The sequence below is a fragment of the Petaurus breviceps genome, unplaced genomic scaffold, assembly GCF_028583685.1.
Source record: "Petaurus breviceps papuanus isolate PSGF00001 unplaced genomic scaffold, PetGlider_PUasm1.0 90845, whole genome shotgun sequence".
Lineage (NCBI taxonomy): Eukaryota > Metazoa > Chordata > Mammalia > Diprotodontia > Petauridae > Petaurus > Petaurus breviceps.
The window spans coordinates 21903370-21924211 of record NW_027187359.1 but is presented as its reverse complement, the minus strand read 5'-3'; the positions used below and the strand labels follow the sequence as shown (position 1 = coordinate 21924211).

Here is a 20842-nt window from a genome sequence, read left to right as displayed (position 1 = left end):
CTGAATTATGCCCCTCTTTTCTTTTTTGTTATAAGAGATGACTGATGGGGCAGCGGAGGGATCAAGATGGCAGAGTAGAAAAGGAAATTCCATGGGCTCCTGCCACAACCACCTCAAATACTTGTAAAATATGACTAAACAAATTTTAGAGCTACAGAACCCACAAAGTGACAGAGAGAAACAAATCTCCCACTGAAGGCACCCTGGCAGGCTGGCAGGAAGGGTCTATTGCACCAAGCTGGGAGCTGAGCGCAGCCAGGCATGAGCTGCATGGTCTGAGACCTGGGATGGCCAACCAGTGGCACAGACTGGCCAGAGCAGACTTCAGGAGAGTTAATCACCAGCAGCTGTGATGGTTTCCAGACTTCTCAACATATAAATGCCAAAGACAAAGTAAGAGGTCAGTGGGGAACTCTGTTGGAACTGAGTGATAGAAGAGTGCAGTCTAGCCCCTGCCCCCAGGACAAGAGGTGGCAGAGGTGGTGGATGCAACTGCAGCCCCATGGCTGCCTCTAGAGCTCCTGGCCTGCAGATCACAGGGGGACCAAGCAACCAATCAGAGGGTAATCGCTCTTGCTTTGACCTGCTTGGATCTTGTGGTCTTGGGTGGTGGTCCTGGGGTGTGTGGCCACTGTGCCAGAGCTAGGGGTAGCTGTAGAGAGGGCGCCTTCCTCAGACCTCTGACAACATTTGTGAAAATCCCAGTGTTTTGGGACAAAGCTCTCCACTCTGGAAGCAGAGTTCTACCGTGGCAAATAGCTCAAAAGTCAAGTAATTGGTTGGTAAGATGAGCAAGCTGAGAAAATGCAATCATACCATAGAATCCTTTTTTTGGGGACAAAAAAGATCAAAACATGGAACCAGAAGAAGTCAGCAAAGGCAAAACTCCTGCATCAAAAACTTCCATGAAAAATATGAACTGGTTATAGGCCATAGAGGAGCTAAAGAAAGATTTTGAAAATCAAGTAAGAGAATTGGAGGAAAAATTGTGAAGAGAAATGAGAATGATGCAAGAAAATCATGAAAAGCAAATCAACAGCCTGCTAAAGGAGACCCAAAATAATACTGAAGAAAATAACACCTTAAAAAACAGATTAATTCAAATGGCAAAAGAGGCCCAAAAAGCCAATGAGGAGAAGAATGCCTTAAAAAGCTGAATTACTCAGATGGAAGAGTAATTTTAAAAACTCACTGAAGAGAATGATTCCTTCAAAATTAGACTGAAGCAAACAGAAGTTAATGACTTTATGAGAAATCAAGATACTATAAAACAGATGCAAACAAATGAGAGAATAGAAGGTAATGTGAAATATCTCATTGGAAAAACCACTGATCTGGAAAACAGATCCAGAAGAGATAATTTAAAAATTATTGGACTACCTGAAAGCCATGATCAAAATTGCCCTGATAGTCTAGAACCCAAGGACAAAATAGAAATTTAAAGAATTCACTGACTGCCTCTTGAAAAAGATTCCAAAAACAAAACTCCTAGGAATGTTATAGCTAAATTCCAGAGTTCCCAGGTCAAGGAGAAAATACTGCAAGCAGTCAGGAAGAAATAATTTGAGTATTGTGGAAACATAATCAGGATAACACAAGACCTAGCAGCTTCTACACTAAGGGATCAAAGGGCTTAGAATATGATATTCTGGAGATCAAAGGAGCTAAGATTAAAACCAAGAATCATCTACCCAGCAAAACTGAGTATAATTCTACAGGGGAAAATATGGTCATTCAATGAAATAGAGAACTTTTAAGCATTCCTGATGATATTTACATTCCTACATGGATAAATGATAATTGTAACTCATGAGACTTTTCTCAGTATGAGGATAGTTGAAGGGAATATATACATATATATGTATACTTACATATATATTCATATAAGAGGGTATATGTGTATATAAATATATATATGAGTGTGTGTATATATGTGAACATGTATACATAGACAGAGGGCACAGGATGAACTGAATAGGAAGGTATGATATCTAAAAAATAAAATTAAGAGGTGAGAGAGGAATATGAGAGAAGGAGATAGGGGGAGATAGAATAGGGTAAATTATCTCATACAAAAAAGGCAAGAGAAAACCATTACAATGGAGAGGAAGAGCAGGAAGGTGAAAGGGAATAGGTCAACCTTACTCTCCCTGAATTTGGCTTAAGGAAGGAATAACATACACACTCATTTGGGTATCTTACCCTACAGGAAAGTAGGGAGGAAGGGAATAAGAGGGGGGAATGATAGAAGGGAGGGCAGATTGGGGGAGAGGGTAGTTAGAAGCACATACTTTTGAAAGGGACAGGATCAAAGTAGAAAACAGAATAAGTGGGTGGAGGGATAGGATGGAGGGAAATATAGTTAAGTCTTTCACAATATATTTACTATGGAAATGTTTTGCATAACTATATATGTACAACCTATATTGAATTGCTTATCTTCACAGTTGGGGTGGGTGAGGAGGGAAGAAGGAAAAGAATCTGGAAATCAAAGTTTCAAAAACAAATGTTAAAAAAAAATTGTTTGTTTTTTTTACATGCAACTGGGAAATAAGATATACAGGCAACGAGGTATAAAAATCCATCTTGCTCTACTAGAAAATTAGAGGAGGAATGGGGGAGGATATAAAAGAGAGAAGATTGGGGGAAGGGGTATTCATTCAGTAGGCTTGCTATTTTGGGGTAGGGGTAGGTGAAAGATGAGGAGGAAATTTGAAACTCAAAATCTTGTGGAAATGTTGAAAACTAAAAATAAACAAATTTAAAAAAAAAGAAAATAGCACTAAGAAACAGGACCTGCAATTTAAATATGATTTTGTTGTTCAATAGTGTCTGACTCTTTATGATTCCATGCCATCCATGGAGTTTTCTTAGCAAAGAAAACTGGAGTTGCTTTCCATTTCATTCTCCAGCAAATTAAGGGAAAAAGAGGTTAAATAACTTGTCCACAGTCACACCACTAGTAAGTTTCTGAGCCTGGGTTTGAACTCAAGTCTTTCTGACTCCAGGCCCAGTGTTCCATCCACTAAGCCATTTAGCTGCTTCTTCAGTATGATATAGGAGAGTGTTCATTTGCAAGGGGGTCAGGGGAAGAAGATGATTAGTACTCCAGTCTCACAATGACTTTTAATTAAGTGAAATTTTCTGACTTGGAATAAACCAATATTAGAACCAGAATGACAACAAATGAAAATAGACTAAAATAGAGAGCTGCCCAGAGGTATTTAAAGTTTTCTTTCAGTTTAAACTCTATCTCTTTATTGTACCCTAAAGCAATTGTAAATTTAGTATTAAAGAGATGGTTTCTTTTGTTTAAAAATAAATAAATAAAAATAAATTAAAAAAGATAACTGAGCATAGAAAAAGGGGAAGGCTTCTATTTGGAAATGAAGGCAATTTCACAACAAAAGGTATCAATATCTTTTTAAAAAGATAATTGTATAGGGGCAGCCAGGTGGCACAGTGAGTAAAAGCACTGGCCCCAGGGTCAGGATGACCTGGGATCAAATCCAGGCTCTCATACTTAGCACCATACCCAGAAATAACTGGCCGTGTAACCCTGAGCAAGTTACTTAACCCCAATTGCTTAAAAAAAAAAAAGTTAATTGTATAACAAAATTGTTTAAATATTTCTGAAGAATTTCTATTATCCTCTCGTTAGTAAATCACATAGAATCATATACATAAATGTGGATAATTTTAACTGTTTATAAGCAACATGTGGTGCAAATGGCTTACAAAGTAATTAAATGGCAGTATTACTTTAGAGTTGAGAAAATCTAGTTATAAGTCTATGCTTAAAGCAAACTGTCACTTAATATATCCAAAACTACTTTTAAAACATTTTTTCACTACACTACTTTCTATATCTAACAGACTTAAAAAAGAATAATTTCTGTGATAGTTTTCTCAATTCCACAAGCATTTATTAAGCTTCTTCTATATTAAAGGCATTGGGCTTACAAAGACAAAAAGCAACAGTCCCTCAGTCTCCAAGGAACTGAAGTTTATAGAGGGATACGAATAAATAGATGTGTACAAACAAGGATAACTGAGCAGGAAGAAATATGCAATAAGTGGGAGGATATGGGAAGACTTCCCAGGTTACACCTGAGCTAAGTCTGGAAAAGATGTAAGAGATACAGGGTCTGGCAGTCTTCAGGTCCCAAACATCTTTTTTACAAGCTTTACTAACTTTAAGATGATGTTTTAATTAGGTTCTGCTTCCTTTCTGTCCCATTTAAAGCATGTAAATTAAACATCAGGCTTTAAAAAAATGTATTTCACTGGTCGGGGGGAGAAGTTCATAAATTCTTATGCCACTGTATAAATATCATTCTGCATTGATACAGCATTTATCATGATATGATATTGCCAAAACAGGCTTGTCTTTAACGTCTGCCTTCTTCACTGTTTATTCAGACACTAGGAGAACCTGAGGTATACTAGTTACATGACCATTATAAAGCAAATCAACTTGTTAGAGATCGTCGGTGTCTGAGCCACAGTAGTCACTCAGTTTGTTGTCTGGGAGTACAGAGACCTAGATTACATGATGGCGCGTGCTCTTTCCACTGAAGGACACTATATTTACACCAAAAATGTTAATATAAATCTTATGCCCATGGTTTATACCCAATCTGACTGATTTTTTTGTATAAAAAGTTTTTATAAATCATTCTTAGATCACAGGTTTGGCCTATGGGCCATGGATGCTGATCCCTGTCGTAAAACAACATTTTCTACAGATTAAGTTCCCTTCAACTGCTATATAAAGATCTCCATGTGACAAAGTCTGCACATTTCCAAAAATCCACAAACTTCTACTCTGAAATAAACTGAAGCAAATTAAATACTTTGTGTTAAATCTGAAGTGGTTGGTTTGGATGAATCATTTTGATGGTAGTTTTCCTAGAAGCACAGATTCCATACTGTCTTTTATTTATGAAACACTTTAGTCACTTTTTAAAAAAATTAATCTTTCAGGAGTAGTTTCCAGATTAAAGTTAAAATATGTAACTCTACAAAAAAGGTTGTAACTATTGAAGATCATTTCAGACCCCCAAAAAGCAACAATACATTCTGAAACATCTGAACACAGGAAAACTGAAATAGGTTTCATACTGAAATAAACAGCTCCAGAGAAAGAACTGAAGGACTCAGAATGTAGATCAAAGCATAATATTTTCACTTTTTTTAATGGTTTTTTCCCTTTTGTTCTGTATCTTCTATGTCTAATATGTTTTACATGATTGCACATATATAATCTTTTTCAAATTGCCTACCATTTTAGGAAGAGGGAGGGGAGAGAAGGAAGGAGAGGGAAAAATTGGAAACTCAAAATTTTGTAAAAAGCGAATGTTAAAATATAAATAATAATATAAATATAAGTAAAATACCATTAAAGAAGCGAGGGGCGGGAGAAAAATAAAGAAAACTTCCACAGATGCCTATATTAAGAGAAAACCACACTGGGCCAGGTTCTATTAAGAGCCCTTTTGGGTCCCTTGTTCACAACAGAGTGAAATAAAGTAACTATACAATCTCTTTTTATGCAGTATCAACAACAGATCTAGAACCAGGTGGTAGAATATTCACTGGTTCTCTGGCAACCTTTCATCCCAACAGGTTACCAGCACTATTAAAAGTTCTTACTTAAGGGGTGGCAAGGTGGTCCAGTGAATAGAGCACCATCCCTGGAGTCAGCAGGCCCTGAGCTCAAATCCGGCCTCAGACACTTGACATACTTACTAGCTTTGTGACTTTGGGCAAGTCACTTTAGCCCCAATTGTCCTCCAAAATAAAAAAGCAAAAAAAATATATTAAAAAAAAAAGTCCTTACTTAAGACAATTACTCAGGAGTAGCTAGCTAAAAGCTAAAGACTGACATGGGCAGCCAGGTGGCAGAGTAGATAAAGCACTAGGCCTGCAGTAAAGAAGACCTGAGTTCAAATATGAACTCAGACACTTACTAGCTGTGTGACCCTGGACAAGTCACTTATTCTGTTTGATTAAATCCATTGCAAAAGTAAATAGCAAACAATTCTGGTATCTGTGCCAAGAAAACCCCATTGACAGTACTGGGATATTATGGTCCAAGGAGTCACAAAGAGTCAGACGTGACTAAACAACAATGACCAAATCCTCAAAGCATACAGGAAAGATAAAAAAAAAAAAAAAAGACTCTTCAGAGTGAATTAAATGCTATTAACTGAAGTCAGTTTGAGCCAGGGAAAACTTTTAAAAGCAATACAGAATTGAAAGTCACTGATCCCTACCTATATACCATCACATTAAAATAAATCACAAGAAGATATTATTGATTTGGTTTGATCTTACTTATACATACCTAGTTTGGTTTGATCTTACTTATATATACCTTGCAGTTATGCACAAAGAATGTATTCAACTAATTAATTACAGTGTCAAGATCATATGTAAGAGCCACCAAGTGAGAAATGACAAATTCCTCTATACTGCTGAATTTGAACCTATTCTAGAAATGTTTCCAGAAGTAATTTCACCAGAATCACTTCTGAGCCAAACATCATTGGAATGGTAAAATGGGCTTTTTAGTATTAATGATAGCTAACATTACATAGTGCTTTAAGATTTACAAAACACGAGGCCTTAGAATATTAGCAGTATTAAATACTTTGCATGTACATCAGGATACTTTCAAAAAACAGCTATTTGAGAGAGAGGAAGGGTAAGGACCAGTCCTGTGTGCGCAAGGTCAGTTTTACTCTCCTGGTCCCCAGAAGTCTGGTTGGGAAAGGCGAGCAACCCAAGGGCAGGGGCTGAGTCAGTTCTGGACACACTGCACAATGGGACTCTTGCTGTGCCTTCTGTGCCCAGGGCTGGCTTTGCATGTTCCTTGATTATTGACAAATGGACTTAGGACCCTTTCAACAGTTAAAGTAACAAGCCATTCAAATGCTACTCAATCAGAAGAACCCACAAAGCCTATTGGTTGTTATCCTGTTCCTTATAAAAAGGAACTACCTTTTGATACAGGAGAGCTCATGGAAGAGGTAGAAAAAAAGACTGGATTTTTACCCAATATCTTTAAGGCATTAGTGCATTGATCAGGGGAATTCAGAGCATTTTTTTGCATACTACACTGCCATTATCAACAAAGAAACAGGATATCTCAGCAAAGCTGATAAAGAACTCATCATCGTAGCTACAAGTGCTAGTAACAGGTGCCCCTACTGTGTAATTGCCCATAGTGCTCTACACAGAATATATTCCAAAAATTCCATTCTGGCTGATCAGGTTATTGTTAATTGGAGAAAGGCTGACTTATCACCTCAAGAGTTAGCTATGCTAGAATTTGTTCTTGTGTTAGTCGTGATGCCATAACACAACATTTTAAAAAGCTGGAATTGCAGGGTTTTGATCCAGAAGATGCCAGAGACATAGCCTCCATTTCTGCTTTCTTTTGCATGTCTAACCGTATTTCTCATTTTATTGACTTGATGCCCAACAAAGAATTTTATTCATTGGGTAGAAAAAATGATCAAGATATGTAAGAGTACATCCAACACAGAAGCACCATAAAATGTGGATATTTATTTTATTTGTGTGAGTTATGGTATGTCTAAATAGGTTTTCCCTTAATATTTAGCTTATGTACACAATGGGAAATAAACTAATTTACTATTCTACCTGGTAGTACTGCTTTTGCTAAGTTCATCACAATTAATGGTAAGAGTTGAAACTTGATGAAATTTAGCACTTGTGTAAGCACTGATAATTCAGAAGGCCTTTTACCCATTAAGGAGGCTATCTTCAATAGTTCCATTATGAAAAAAAAATTATCTTCATTTCCATACTTACCCCTTTCTATAACATTCTCTTATAAAAAAAAAATTAAAAAAGACAAATTAACAGTCTAGCAAACAATACATCGACTGGGTCTGACAGTGTATGCAACATTCCACATCTTCTATGAAGGGAGGGAGGTACATTTTCTGAACTCCTTTCTGGGGCTAAGCTTGGATTGACCTTGCTGTCATCATGCCTATTTTGCTGATTCTGCTACCTTCACTCATCAGTCTTCCTAGGTTTCTTGGAATTCTTTTTTTTTTTTTTGGTGGTGTAGTAATAATATTCCATTATGTTCATGTACTACATTATATTGAGCCATTTCCTAATAATTATGTTGGTACACTGTTACTTTTTTTTTTTTTTTGGCATTTTGGAGGGCACTTGAGGTTAAGTAACTTGCTCAAGGTTACACGGCTAGTATTTTTGTGTGGGTGTTATATCTGAGGCTGGAACTGAACTCGGGTGCTCCCAACTCCAGGGCCAACGCTTTACTCACTGCGCCACCTAGAGGCCCCAACACTATTACTTTTAGGGGACCCTAAAAGAGCATTTGGAGGAAAGGGAAGCAGAGATGAGACTTAGGGAAATTCTAAGACTTGATACCCAACTATATCAGATTAGCCATTTAATTTAAACCCTTAGGGTTTAAGACTTTGTCATTTTCCAACAGCTCTTTTGCTATTAAATGAAAACTGAGTCTTTTCAAACAAAATATAAACATGATTTGAAACTAATTCTTTTCTGAAGTAGATTTAGGGACTTTTAAACTTCGTATCAGTATGAGCAGATCCATTTTGTTTGGACATTTTATGACACCTCCTCCTGTCCCTTTTTTTCTTAAACCTTTAAATGAGTACCTGAAAGACAGGTGTACTGGGATGCCTTCTTTCTCAATTGTCCAATGACTAGTGACTTTTACTAATGAACTGTGAAATCAGTCATTTAAATAGGATTTTAATCCATAAGTAACTATTCTCTTTTAAGTTTAAATGAGGGAGATCTGAGAGGCTCATATCATAGGCCAATAGGTACCCTCTTAACTGAAGTAAGAGCAGAAGAAATACAAAACTTGAAAGCAATTTCTTGTATTCTTTCAAGATTCATTTTACAGGGGAATTGGTTCTAGGTACTTGTACTGTTTCTTCCTTAAATTTGTATGATTCTCTTTGACTTTTTAAAGTGCTTTCATAGCTTTTATGTGGTTATTAGAATTATATACAAGCCTACAGAGTATTTTCTCTATTCATGTCTTTTCTCAATGTCTTCTGAATTAGTAAACAAATCATAATCAACTTTGAGAGCTGAGATACATTAACACTTGGTTTGATTTCACTGTGAAAAAAGGATTAACTTGAGTCTGTAAGCAAAATGTTAAATATGAAGGAATTGTTATGACTATACCTCAAATACTATACCTCATGAAATATAACCTTTTTAAGTAGGGTAAGTTTAATTTCACTAATAAAGCTAATTAAAATTTTAAAATAACAGCTATTTGATAGTTACTGCAGGTAACAAACAGGTTGGGCAAAAGAAACACTTTAAATGTTAAACTACAATATAAGTATAAGAAACAGCAACAGATCTAGAGCAGTGAGAAAAGGATGGTCGTAAGACATGAAATGGACCTTCATCACAGGATTTGAGAGCTGGAAAGAATCTCAGCAAGACATCCAGTCAGCTCAACCCATATACCACAGAATGAATCCCCACTATCACCTACCCACTAAGACCTCCAAGAAGGCTGAACTCAGCCTTTGCACTTTTGAAAAAAGTTCTAATTGTTATGAAGTTGCTGTTGGCATCAAGCTTACATTAGACTCTTTGCAGCTTCCACAAACTGCTCCTGATCCTGTCTTCTAGTAATAAGAACTAACATTTATACAGTACTCTTTATAGAGATAGTATTTATAGGTATTATTTGATTCTTTAAAAATAAAAAAACAACCCCGAGGTAGGTGTTTGCAAAGGGTCACACAACTAGTGTCCTAAGCCAACATTTGAACTCATGTCTTCCCCACTCTAGGTTCAGTACTCTAGAACACCTAGTTGCCTCTAGCTTGCCAAGATACTTTTGGATCCCAACTCTGTTCCTCCCAGCTTTCTGTCACCTGCAAAACTGATGAGCATAATGTCATCATGCCTTTAATCCAACTCATCCACTGATAAAAATGTTAAACCACACAGATCCCTGTGGCACTCCTTTGGTGAGCCTCTGTCAAGTTGACAAGGAAGCACTAAGAATTATTCTTTTCTTCTACTTCTAGTGAACACCAAATGGCAGACGATGCCAGTGCTGCAGGAGGTACGGGAGGCCCTGGAGTTGGAGGGTGGGGAGGCTTCCACAGTGGCTTCAGCGGTGGGGGCCGAAGTTGAGGCCAGGGCCCAGGGAAGAAAGGCCGAAGACAAGGAGTGGGTTCCTGTCACTAAGCTAGGACAGCTAGTCAATGATGTGAAGATCAAGTCTTTGGAAGAGATCTTTTCTCCCTCCTATCAAGGAATCTGAGATCACAGATTTCTTCCTGGGATCTTCATTGAAAGATGAGGTTCTGAAGATCATGCCTGTTCAGAAACAAACTAGAGCTGGACAACGTACTAGGTTCGAGGCTTTTGTGGCCATTGGTGACTACAATGGCCATGTTGGTCTGGGTGTCAAGTGCTCCAAGGAAGTGGCCACAGCTATTTGTGGTGCTATCATTCTGGCCAAGCTGTCCATCGTTCCTGTGAGACGTGGCTACTGGGAGAACAAGATTGGCAAGCCTCACACAGTACCCTGCAAGGTCACTGTGGGTTGGTTCTGGTGCACCTGATCCCTGCCCCTAGAGGTACTGGCATTGTCTCAGCTCCTGTGCCTAAGAAGCTCCTGATTATGGCTGGCATTGATGACTGCTACACTTCTGCAAGAGGCTGTACTGCCATTCTGGGCAACTTTGCTAAAGCTACCTTTGATGTCATCTTCAAAACATACAGCTATCTAACCCCAGACCTGTGGAAGGAGACTGTGTTCACTAAGTCTCCTTATCAGGAATTCACCGACCATCTTGTAAAGACTCACACTCGAGTGTCTGTCCAGAGGACCCAGGCAGCTGCTGTGGTAACCACATAGATGTTTTTTATAAACAAATAAATTAAACAATGCCTGCTTAAAAAAAAAAGAATTATTCTTTTATGGGGCAGGTAGGTGGCTCAGTTAGTAGAGTGCCAGCCCTGGAGTCAGGAGGACCTGAGTTTGGATCCGACCTCAGACACTTAACACACACACACACACACACACACACACACACATACTAGCCGTGTGACCTTGGCCAAGTTACTTAGCCCCAATTGCCCTCCAAATAAAAAAGAATTATTCTTTTATTTATCTATAGTTATATGAAAAAATGCTCTAAATCACAATTAGAGAAATGCAAATGAAAACAACTTTGAGGTACCACACACACCTATCAGATTAGATGTGACAAAACAAGAAAATTATAAATGTTGGAGAAGACATGGGAAAATTGGAACACATTGTTGGTAGAGTTGTGACCTGATCCAACCATTCTGGAAAGCAATTTGGAACTATGCCAAAAGGGCTATAAAACTATATATACCCTTTGACCCAGCAATACCACTTCTAGGTCTGTATCCCAAAGAGGTCATTAAAAATGGGAAATATACATGTACAAAAATATTTATAGCAGCTCTTTTTGTGGTAGCCAAGAATTGGAAACTGAAGGGATGTCCATCAATTGGGGAAAGGCTGAACAAGTTTTGGTATATGAATGTAATGGAATACTATTGTTCCACAAGAAATGATGAGCAGGTGGATTTCAGAAAAACCTGGAAAGACTTACTTGAACTGATGCTGAGTGAAGTGAGTAGAACCAGATAACACTGTACACAGTAACAACAACATTGTATAATGACTAACTTTGATAAACTTAGCTCTTCTCATGGACCCCTTTAGCAGTCTGCTGAATCCTGTCTTTAAGTGCATAAAATAAGCTATATGGGATTACAAAGGAAAACAATTATATTGAAATAGTTTTATACATGTGTCTATATGTGTCTACATACAGTTCACAGGCACTGGGTTAAAAACCCTATATGTAGGAGGATATACATATTTCAATTTCAAAAGTAAGGACTAAAGATAAGGTTTGTGAGTCTTCATAGTGGTGGGGTGGCAGTTGAAACTGAAATTGAATGGGCTTGTCTTTTCCCTGTCTTCCTTCTCCCATCTACAAGTTGGATAAACAACCATGTATCTGTGATATAAAGTGATTTATACTAAAGTAAGGGTTGGACTATGTAGTCTTAGCAATGCAAGGATCTGAGACAATTCCAAAACACTCACAATGGAAAATGCCATCCACATCCAGAGAAAGAAGCATGGAGTCTAAATGTAGATTGAAGCACTCTATTTTCTCTCTCTTTTTTTTGTTTCTTCTTTGTCATGGTTTTTCCCTTTGGTTCTAATTCTTCTTTACAACATGACAATGTGGAAATATGTTTAATATGACTGTACATGTGTAGCCTACATCAGATTGCATGATATCTTAGGGTGGAGAAAATTTAGAACTCAAAATCTTATAGAAGTGAATGCTGAAAACTAAAAACAAATAAATAAATAAAATCTAAAAAAAATTCTCTTTCAGTCAAAGCCATTCAACCAATTCTGTATTCACCTGATTGTATTATTGTCTAATCCCCATATCTCTCCATCTTCTCTACAAGAAATACAAGAGATTAATTATCAAAAACTTAGATAAACTATATGCATAGTATTCCCCTCATTTACTGGTTCAGCAATCCTGTCAAAAGAGGAAATGAGGTTACTCTGGCATGTCTTTGATAACAACATGCTAGATCTTTGTAATCACTACTTCCCTTTCTAGTTCATCAATTATCTTTTTAATGATTTATTGTATAATTTTCCCAGGAATCTTAAGTCAAGTTCCCTAGTTGAACTTGTAGATACTTATTTTTTTTTTAAATATCAAGATATTTGCTCTCTACCAATATTCCCTGTATTCTATGATCTTTCGGTTATCACAATGGCTCACTAATCACATCTGCCAGCTCTTCAAAAACAAAGTACAGTTCAACTATGCTAGGTGACTTGAATTAATCAAGGGCAGGTTTAAGTGAGGTACATTAATATCATCTTACTTTTTTTTTTTTTTGCTTTTTAGAGGGGGTAAGGTAGGACAATTGGGGTTAAGTGACTTGCCCAAGGTCACACAGCTAGTTTTTGTGTTAGGTGTCTGAGGCTGGATTTGAACTCAGGTCCTCCTGACTCCAGGGCCAGTGCTCTATTTACTGCGCCATCTAGCCACCCCTACTGTCTTATACTGGATATCAATTCTTGTTAGTCAGTTTTGTGCTATCATTTTCTCAAATCATCTAGTCATAGAGTTGAATTGGAAGAAACATGAAATACTACATAGTCCAACCCTTACTTTAGTATAAATCACTTTATATCACAGACACATGGTTGTTTATCCAACTTGTAGATGGGAGAAGGAAGACAGGGCAAAGACAAGCCCATTCAATTTCAGTTTCAACTGCCACCCCACCACTATACTCATAAACCTTATCTTTAGTCCTTACTTTTGAGATTCAAATGTGTATATCCTCCTACATATAGGGTTTTTAACCCAGTGCCTGTGAACTGTGTGTAGACACATATAGACACATGATAAAACTATTTCAATATAATTGTTTTCCTTTGTAATCCCATATAGCTTATTTTATGCACTTAAAGACAGGATTCAGCAGACTGCTAAAGGGGTCTATGAACACAAAAAGGTTAAGAATCTCCAAACCAAGTTAAACTATGCTCTTGAGTTGACTATAACTTCCATGTTTTTACCTGTGGCACCAGAGTCCTCCTATGCATGTAATCTCACAGTTATCTTTGATCTCTGTTCCCAAACCATTTGCCTTGGTTGGTCAAGACCTGTTAAGTTGACTTCTAATACCTCTAATTTCCACAGCCTTCTTGTTATTCCCATGCATTCAAACCAGTATAGGTCTTCTGTCTCCTACTCCAATCTGTCCTTTACACTTTCAGAAAAATCTTTTCCATGGAGACGTGGTTTTAACCTGATCAAAAATATTTAGTGGCTCTTTTGGCTGTAAAAGTTCAAATTCCTTTGCATAACATTCAAGACACTCTACTTTTCAAGCACCCTCTACCTGTCTAGCTTTATCCAAAATTATTCTGACTCGCCATATGACTCATCCAAATCAGACTATTTTCTGCTATTTTTCTCACGTCATTTCTTATAACCTATTCCATGAAGCCTTTTCTGGTCTCCTGGGTCTGATCTTTCCCCTTTGACCTCATCTACTACTGTTTCCTACTCCTCTAATATACTTAGGTATTACTTGTGTTGTATGCCACAAATAAATATACTGTATAATCTCCAGGACTGCATGTACATGGTGCACTATATTATCTTAACTTTCTTTTATTTTCTCCAGCACCTAGAACACTGCTCTGCATACAGAAGGTGCTAAAATTCACTGATGGACATTAGGACAATTTAGGACAATGAGGAATTCTTTTACTGTAGTCCCACTTATATTAGTTTTAAATTCTCTTGATCTGTTCTGTTCTCTCTAGTTTAATCTTGGCATCATTTTCCTTGATAGGGAAAAACAGACAAAATAGAAGTCAAGGACTCATTCTAACTACAATGACTCAGTAAAGCACTCTTCTGACCTGATGGGAAAGGAAAAATGTCTTATCATTTAGAGAGATAACACTATGGCCCATTCAATCTATGGTAATTTCACAATTAATTTAAAATGTCAGCTATGCTTAAATTTATTATGGAAATGTAAGGATAAAGTCCTCTTGGAGTTCAAAGACAAACATTATGAAAACTGAAAATCTTTATTACCATCCATCATCTTTGAGAGAAAAAGCATCCTTCTCCACTTACACACACACACTTTGAAACTAGTATGCTATATTTCCTGAGAATGCATAATATGCTATTTAGATTGCAAAGCAGTCTGTTGCCTTCAAGACTTTATGACATGTACTAGCCCAAACCACATTAGAAATGCTACACAAATGCACACTAATCACTTTTTAAAATTAAATTTAATTTTTCTGGGTTTTTTATTTCTCTGTTTACTTTTCTTCCATGACAGATTTGAAGATAACATCATGAGGGAAAAAAAAGTGCTACAAGAAAATTTTGATATAATGGTTAACATTTATATAGTGCCTGTTATGTGTCAGGCACCGTACTAAGTGCTTTACAATTATCTCATTTAATCCTCACAACCCTGGGAGATAGGTGCTATTATCATTCCCATTTTTTATACAAAGAAACTAAGGCAAACACAGGTTAAGCGATTTGCCCAGTCACTGGGACTAGATTTGAACTCAGGTCTTCCTAACTCCAGGCTAGTGGTGTACCTGATGTCACCAAACTGCCCCATTTTCACCATTCTAGTTTTGCTAGCTTTCCTGTGTGAAGTTTAAAAAAAAACATTCTGGTATAAGGAGTCAGGGCAAGACCACATGGAGTGGGGTGGGTCAGCAGCCCAAGGTTTAAGCCAGGATTCTGCAATTTACTATGTGACCTTGGGCAAGTCACATAACCTGTTTGGGCTTCAGTTTCCTCACCCCCAAAACGAGGAGGTTGGACTAGTTAGCCCCAGAGGTCCCTTCTGGCTCTGGATCTATGATCTTGTGATATCTTGTGTAATCAGACTATCTCTAAGGTACCTTCCAGCTTTAGATCTATAATCCTAAATTGTCTTGTATGGAAGCTTAGCCTACAGCATTGTTTATCAGTTCCACCAGACACTATGAGAAATTGACACGTATAGGAAATGTTGCACAGCAATGCTACTAAGTATAATACTATGTTGCTTTTATCAGTAAGAGGTCTGGATAGTTTGCAACAGTTATGAAAAATAGCTCAAGCTAAAAGTGAAGTTATATTTGTAGATCTCTGAAAAAAAAAATGGCACGACAATGCTTATTCAACTTCCAGGCCATGAATAATATTAACTATATGGCATTTAACATTTGTTTTGAACAGCTTAAAAAGTTCTTTAATTTTTAAATTAAGATGTTTAGTTTCTTAGAATCATAAGAATGTTCAAGAAGGTCATATATTTTGTTATTTAAGGTGCCAAAAAAATAGTGCTTTAGGTAGAGTGTCAGTAGTTTTGAATCAAAAGATAGTTTGAAAAAATATCCCAAGAATATCTGAACATTCTACCAGAAACAAAGTTTGATACTGAAAAGATGTTTTATTATAGACCTAAAAGTACTATATTGAGTATAAAAGTACTCATATTGAGGTTTAAAACAAACAAGAAAAAACTATCAAGTAAATACTTTAAGTATTAATTAGGGCAGCAACATGAGAGAGTTCAAGGAAACCTGGTTTTAGAATCAGCAAATGAATCTGAATCCAGATTCTATTTCTTTGGCTCTTAATGAATTTCACCTCTCTAAAATGAGGGTCTGGATGAGGTGTCTCTTCTGCTGCTATATGAATGGTGTAATCAATATAGATAGATGATTTAGTTGTTTGTCCAACAAATTGGAAAATAACCCTTATACATGAACAATACTATACATCAAATGGACAGATTACTTTGCTACATTCTAAACTTCTTAAGAGCAAAATAATACAGACCTCAAGAGTTGTACTCAAGTACTTCCAGACCATATTTAGTTCTTTCTAGTGTCAAGAAAAGATGGGTATATCTTTCCCCACTGGACAACAACATGCATCAAAAAAAAAAAAAAACCAGGTGGTTAATACCTTGCTATCAGGGAATAACATATCAAGTTAAATGGGTCTTAACTCAAATCTGAAATGTGTATTTCAGGCCTCTTAACTATCTATCTTCAGGAAGCTTTCTTATCAGCAAAATCAATTATCCTGGCATTCAAGGTCGTACACAATCTATTGTTGCCCTACCTTTCCAATCCATTGTCATGCTATTCACCTGTCCTTGGCTTACAAACTCTACTCAAGTTAAACAGTTAAGTGAAGTTTCAATAAGTTAACATTAGTCATCACATACATTGATTCCAGTCAACAAAAAAAACCTTTAAAGATTATAAAAGTAACATAGCTAATGGTATGACAGTGCAATAAGGACAGGACATGATCTTGCTTTCCTGCTTTGTCATTATAAAATGAATTTCCATCTATTAACCAATATTTAATTGGCTCATTGGACAATATATTTTCCTAAATGCTGCTTTTGGGATTTAAGTTTGTCAAAACAACTGAGTAAGGATAGGAAAGTTGAAGCAAGAAAAGATAACAAGGGGGGAGACGGTGGTATAAGTTTGTATAAACAGCTACATCTATCTTTAACTAGCCAGTTTTGTAGAGATGGTAAATCAGGTTAAACTTTGTTCTAAGATGTTCATTTAGTCACCAGCGCGTAATGGCTCCTGGGGGCTGCAACTACACATAGAAACAAGTCTTTTCTATTTTATTAGCTCTCACTTCTAGTAACACAAAAGCTAGAATATCTGAATATCTCATAAAGGGGATGGGAAGAAAAGCATCGCTGGGGCCAACTGCTAGTTACCTACAGTAACAAACTAGACAGAACAGCTCAAAGGTGACTTTCCTCTCAATAAGTCCCGAAGAAGTAGTTGGTAAGTGGATTCTAAGTCGGGGACCCGCCCTCCCCTCCGCTCTCCCCCGCCCTGCGAGCCCTGGGGAGGGGAGGCACCCCTAGCAAGTGGCCTCTTAAGGCCGAGAAGGGGTAGTGGGGGGGGGGGAAAGATGATGCTCTCCAAGGGCAGCTTCCAAGGAGGCAGTCCAGGTCTGGGGCAATTCTGCCCCCTTCCCCCTCCCCCCGGGACGTCTTGGCCCCTCTCCGGCTGCGCCCCACCCAGGCCCCGGCCCGGCCGGAGGGCGGTGGAGGAAAGGCTCGGACGGATGGTGGCGGGCTCACCGGATGTAGGGCGAGGCGGCCGCCAGGATGTTCTTCTGCACCGGGATCTCCTCGCCCTCCAGCACCAGGTGCGCGTCGCAGAAGCGGGCCTCCTCTCGGAACGAGCTCAGAGCGCGGAGAAGCCGGGCGGCGTGCTGAGGATCCGACACGGCGCTGCCCTCCGCCATCCTGCCGCCCGCTTTGCTTGCCCCTTCTATACCCCTTCTCCTGGGGGCCGCAGCCTCAATGTCCCCCCAACGCCTCCTGCACTGGCGCTCTTGGCCGTCACTCTTCGCGCGCGCTCCTTCCTCCGTTCACTCACAGGCAGGAAAACAACGGAAGAAGCGCGAGGCGAAATAGGCTGTGCCCCAGCTGCGCCATTAGCAATGCGTTCAGGAGGTTAGGTGGGGGCCGGCCCCCCCTCAGGCTCTTTTAACGGATCCAAGACTAGGGCGTCATCATTCCGCGACTGCCCCGCCTTCCGCGTGCTCCCGACAGCGTATCACAGGCTTCCCCCAGAACTCCGCCCCTTCTCTCTAGCGTAGAGACTAAGCTGGGTATCCCTAATTAGTAGTAGGAGGGAGTGAAGCGGCTGGGAATGGTTAAGGGGGTGTCCTCCCAAGTCCTTCTCACCCCTGGGTGAGGGCGGAGCTCGACCAGGTCCATCTCTTTCTCGGAAGGGGGGCGGTACCAGCCAACTCACTTTGAGAGGTGGGCAGAGCTTGGGCCTGCCCACCTCATTGGGGGGCGGTCTCAGTCTGGCTCTACTCGCACCGTTGAGGGCGGAGCTTGGAACCTCAAGGGAGCTCGGGAGGTCTCCCTTTGTATTTGAGATGGGTGGCTCTCCTGCGCTGGGGCAGTGAGTGGCCTGAGGATGGACGCGGGCCGGTGGGCCTCCTTAACTGGAGTGAACTTTTATCTCTAATTTGTGAGAGGGGCGCTCCTCTTTAGAAGCACCAGCCCGTCTCGTTAGAGGTAGGGGCTTGCTCCGCCCACCTCCCTCGTAGGAGGCGGGGCTCGGGCCACGTTCACCAGTGGGGGGTGGAGGGATGTCGGTATTTGGCTCTTACCTACAGACTGGACTCCTCCTCCGCCCGCGAAGACACTGGCTCGCTCCCGAGGCTAATTCCTAGTCGTGGGAGGGGCCTGGAGTCGGGGCCTTTTGGGCTGTAGGAGCGCAGGGCGACCTCTCAGAGGTGATCTCGTTGTCTTGCTGAGGACTGACCTAGTGACGAAGGCCTGGTGGACTGACCTACCCCACTGTTTGACCGACTAACCGAGGCGAGAATGACCGACCCACTGGCTAAGTGGATCCCACTTTGGCTGGCTGCTCGAGGGAGGACAGCTTGAACACTGAGGAATGGAGACCCGGGCAGTGGAAAGAAAGCACCTAGTTTGGAAGCAGCGGTCCTGGATTCCAATATGGACTCTACTGTTTACTGCCTATGTGAGCTTGGACAAGTCACTTCACGTTTCCGGGCCTCATTTTCTCTATCTGTAAAAGGAGGGTTAGATGACCCTTCTAGCTCTAAATATGGCCTCAGGCATTTACTAGCTGTGTCTCCCTGGGCAAGTCAATGTCTGGCTATCCCATTTTCCTCAACTATAAAATGGGATAGCACCTACAGGATTGTTGGGACCGACTGAGGTAATAGTCATAAAGCACTTATCACAGTGCCTGGTACATAGTAGGTGCTTAATAAATGCTTGTTCCCTAAATCCTAGATCTTGTTACTGACTGAGGAGGGAGGTGATGCTGGAGTAAGAGTTATGAGGCACGTATATCAGAGTAGTAGGGGACTCAGAGGTCTACTGTTGTTCCTTCACCTCCGGGCTTGGTGCAGGAAACCCTTCCACAACATCCTGTAGCAGCTGGTAAAGGGCCAGGCTCCACTTGTATTCTTCTAAGTCAAGGGTGGGGGACTTGTGACCTCAAGACCACACGTCTTTTTAGGTCCATGGGTGTGGTGGCCTTTTGATTGAGTCCAAATGTTACAGAACAAATCCTTTTATTAGGACCTAGAGGGCCATGCTGACCTTGCAGCCAGCCGCAGCTTCCCTGCTCCTGTTCTAAGTGATACTGAGCAGAGGGATTGATCATTGTCAAAACTTTGGAGAACAATGATGGGAGCAGGGCAGACCTCTCTCTGGTCACTATGGCTTGCAACACTCCTTTGGTCCCTTCTAGGCATTAGCTGAAATTCTGTAAATAATAATCTAGTGCTTTCCATACAGTTAATAAAGAAAGAAAGGGAATCCTATGTCAGAACTAGAAAAGTCCTCATAGACCATCTAGTACTGCCTTCTTATTTTAGAAGGAGGAATTTAAGGCCCATAGAAGAGAAGTGATTTGCCTAAGGTCACACAGGTAGTTAATGGCAGAGTCCAGAATTAGAATTCAGGTTTTCCTCGTCCTGATCAGGGCACACTCAACTATACTCCTGTAATAGGTTCCTTGTTTATAGGATGCCATTTGTGTTGTCTTGTAGTGGTTTTTGACAAGGTTTAATAATCTTCCCAAATGAGCCATAGACTGCTTAAAGGTTAGACCCATATCTTATACTTCTTTCTATTCCCATCAGTCTTGACTATGTAGTAGACACTCAATAAATAGTTATTGTTTGGTAGGAATGATTACTGTGTACCAAAAGCTCCCAGAAAACTAAAGCTCAAACAACAGAAACACTAACATAGATCCAGTTACTTGATGGTGACAATGAATCATACAAAGGGGCTGCTAGTGTGACTGGGAAGACTGTAAAGTGTGAGAGTTAGGAAGGCTTCTTTATAAAGATGGATCGTGGGTACTGCCATAAAGGAGTTGGGGAAGGAAATATGTTTTTATAGAAAAGAGAAAATGGGGGTGGCTAGGTGGCAAAGTGAATAGAGCACCAGCCCTGGAGTCAGGAGGACTTGAGTTCAAATTCGGCCTCAGATACTTAGCACAAAAACTAGCTATGTGACCTTGAACAAGTCACTTAACCCCAATTGCCCTGCCCTCGCCCTTCCAAAAAGAAAAAAAAAAGAGAGAGAAAATATTTAGGAATGTGTGTAATAGAGGATAACTTATGAGAGAAATAGCCAGTTT

At 39.6% G+C, this 20842-nt stretch overlaps 1 protein-coding gene across 1 annotated transcript in view; it reads right to left on the bottom strand.

Moving 5' to 3' along the window:
* Positions 1-18612, bottom strand: part of GAN (gigaxonin) — a 104251-nt gene extending 85639 nt beyond the window's left edge. Inside the window, exon 1 of the mRNA XM_069072233.1 lies at positions 17776-18612. Within this exon, the coding sequence (XP_068928334.1) occupies positions 17776-17942 (167 nt within the window). The 5' untranslated portion in view covers positions 17943-18612. The remainder of the gene's footprint in view (positions 1-17775) is intronic.
* Positions 18613-20842: the final 2230 nt, after the last annotated feature.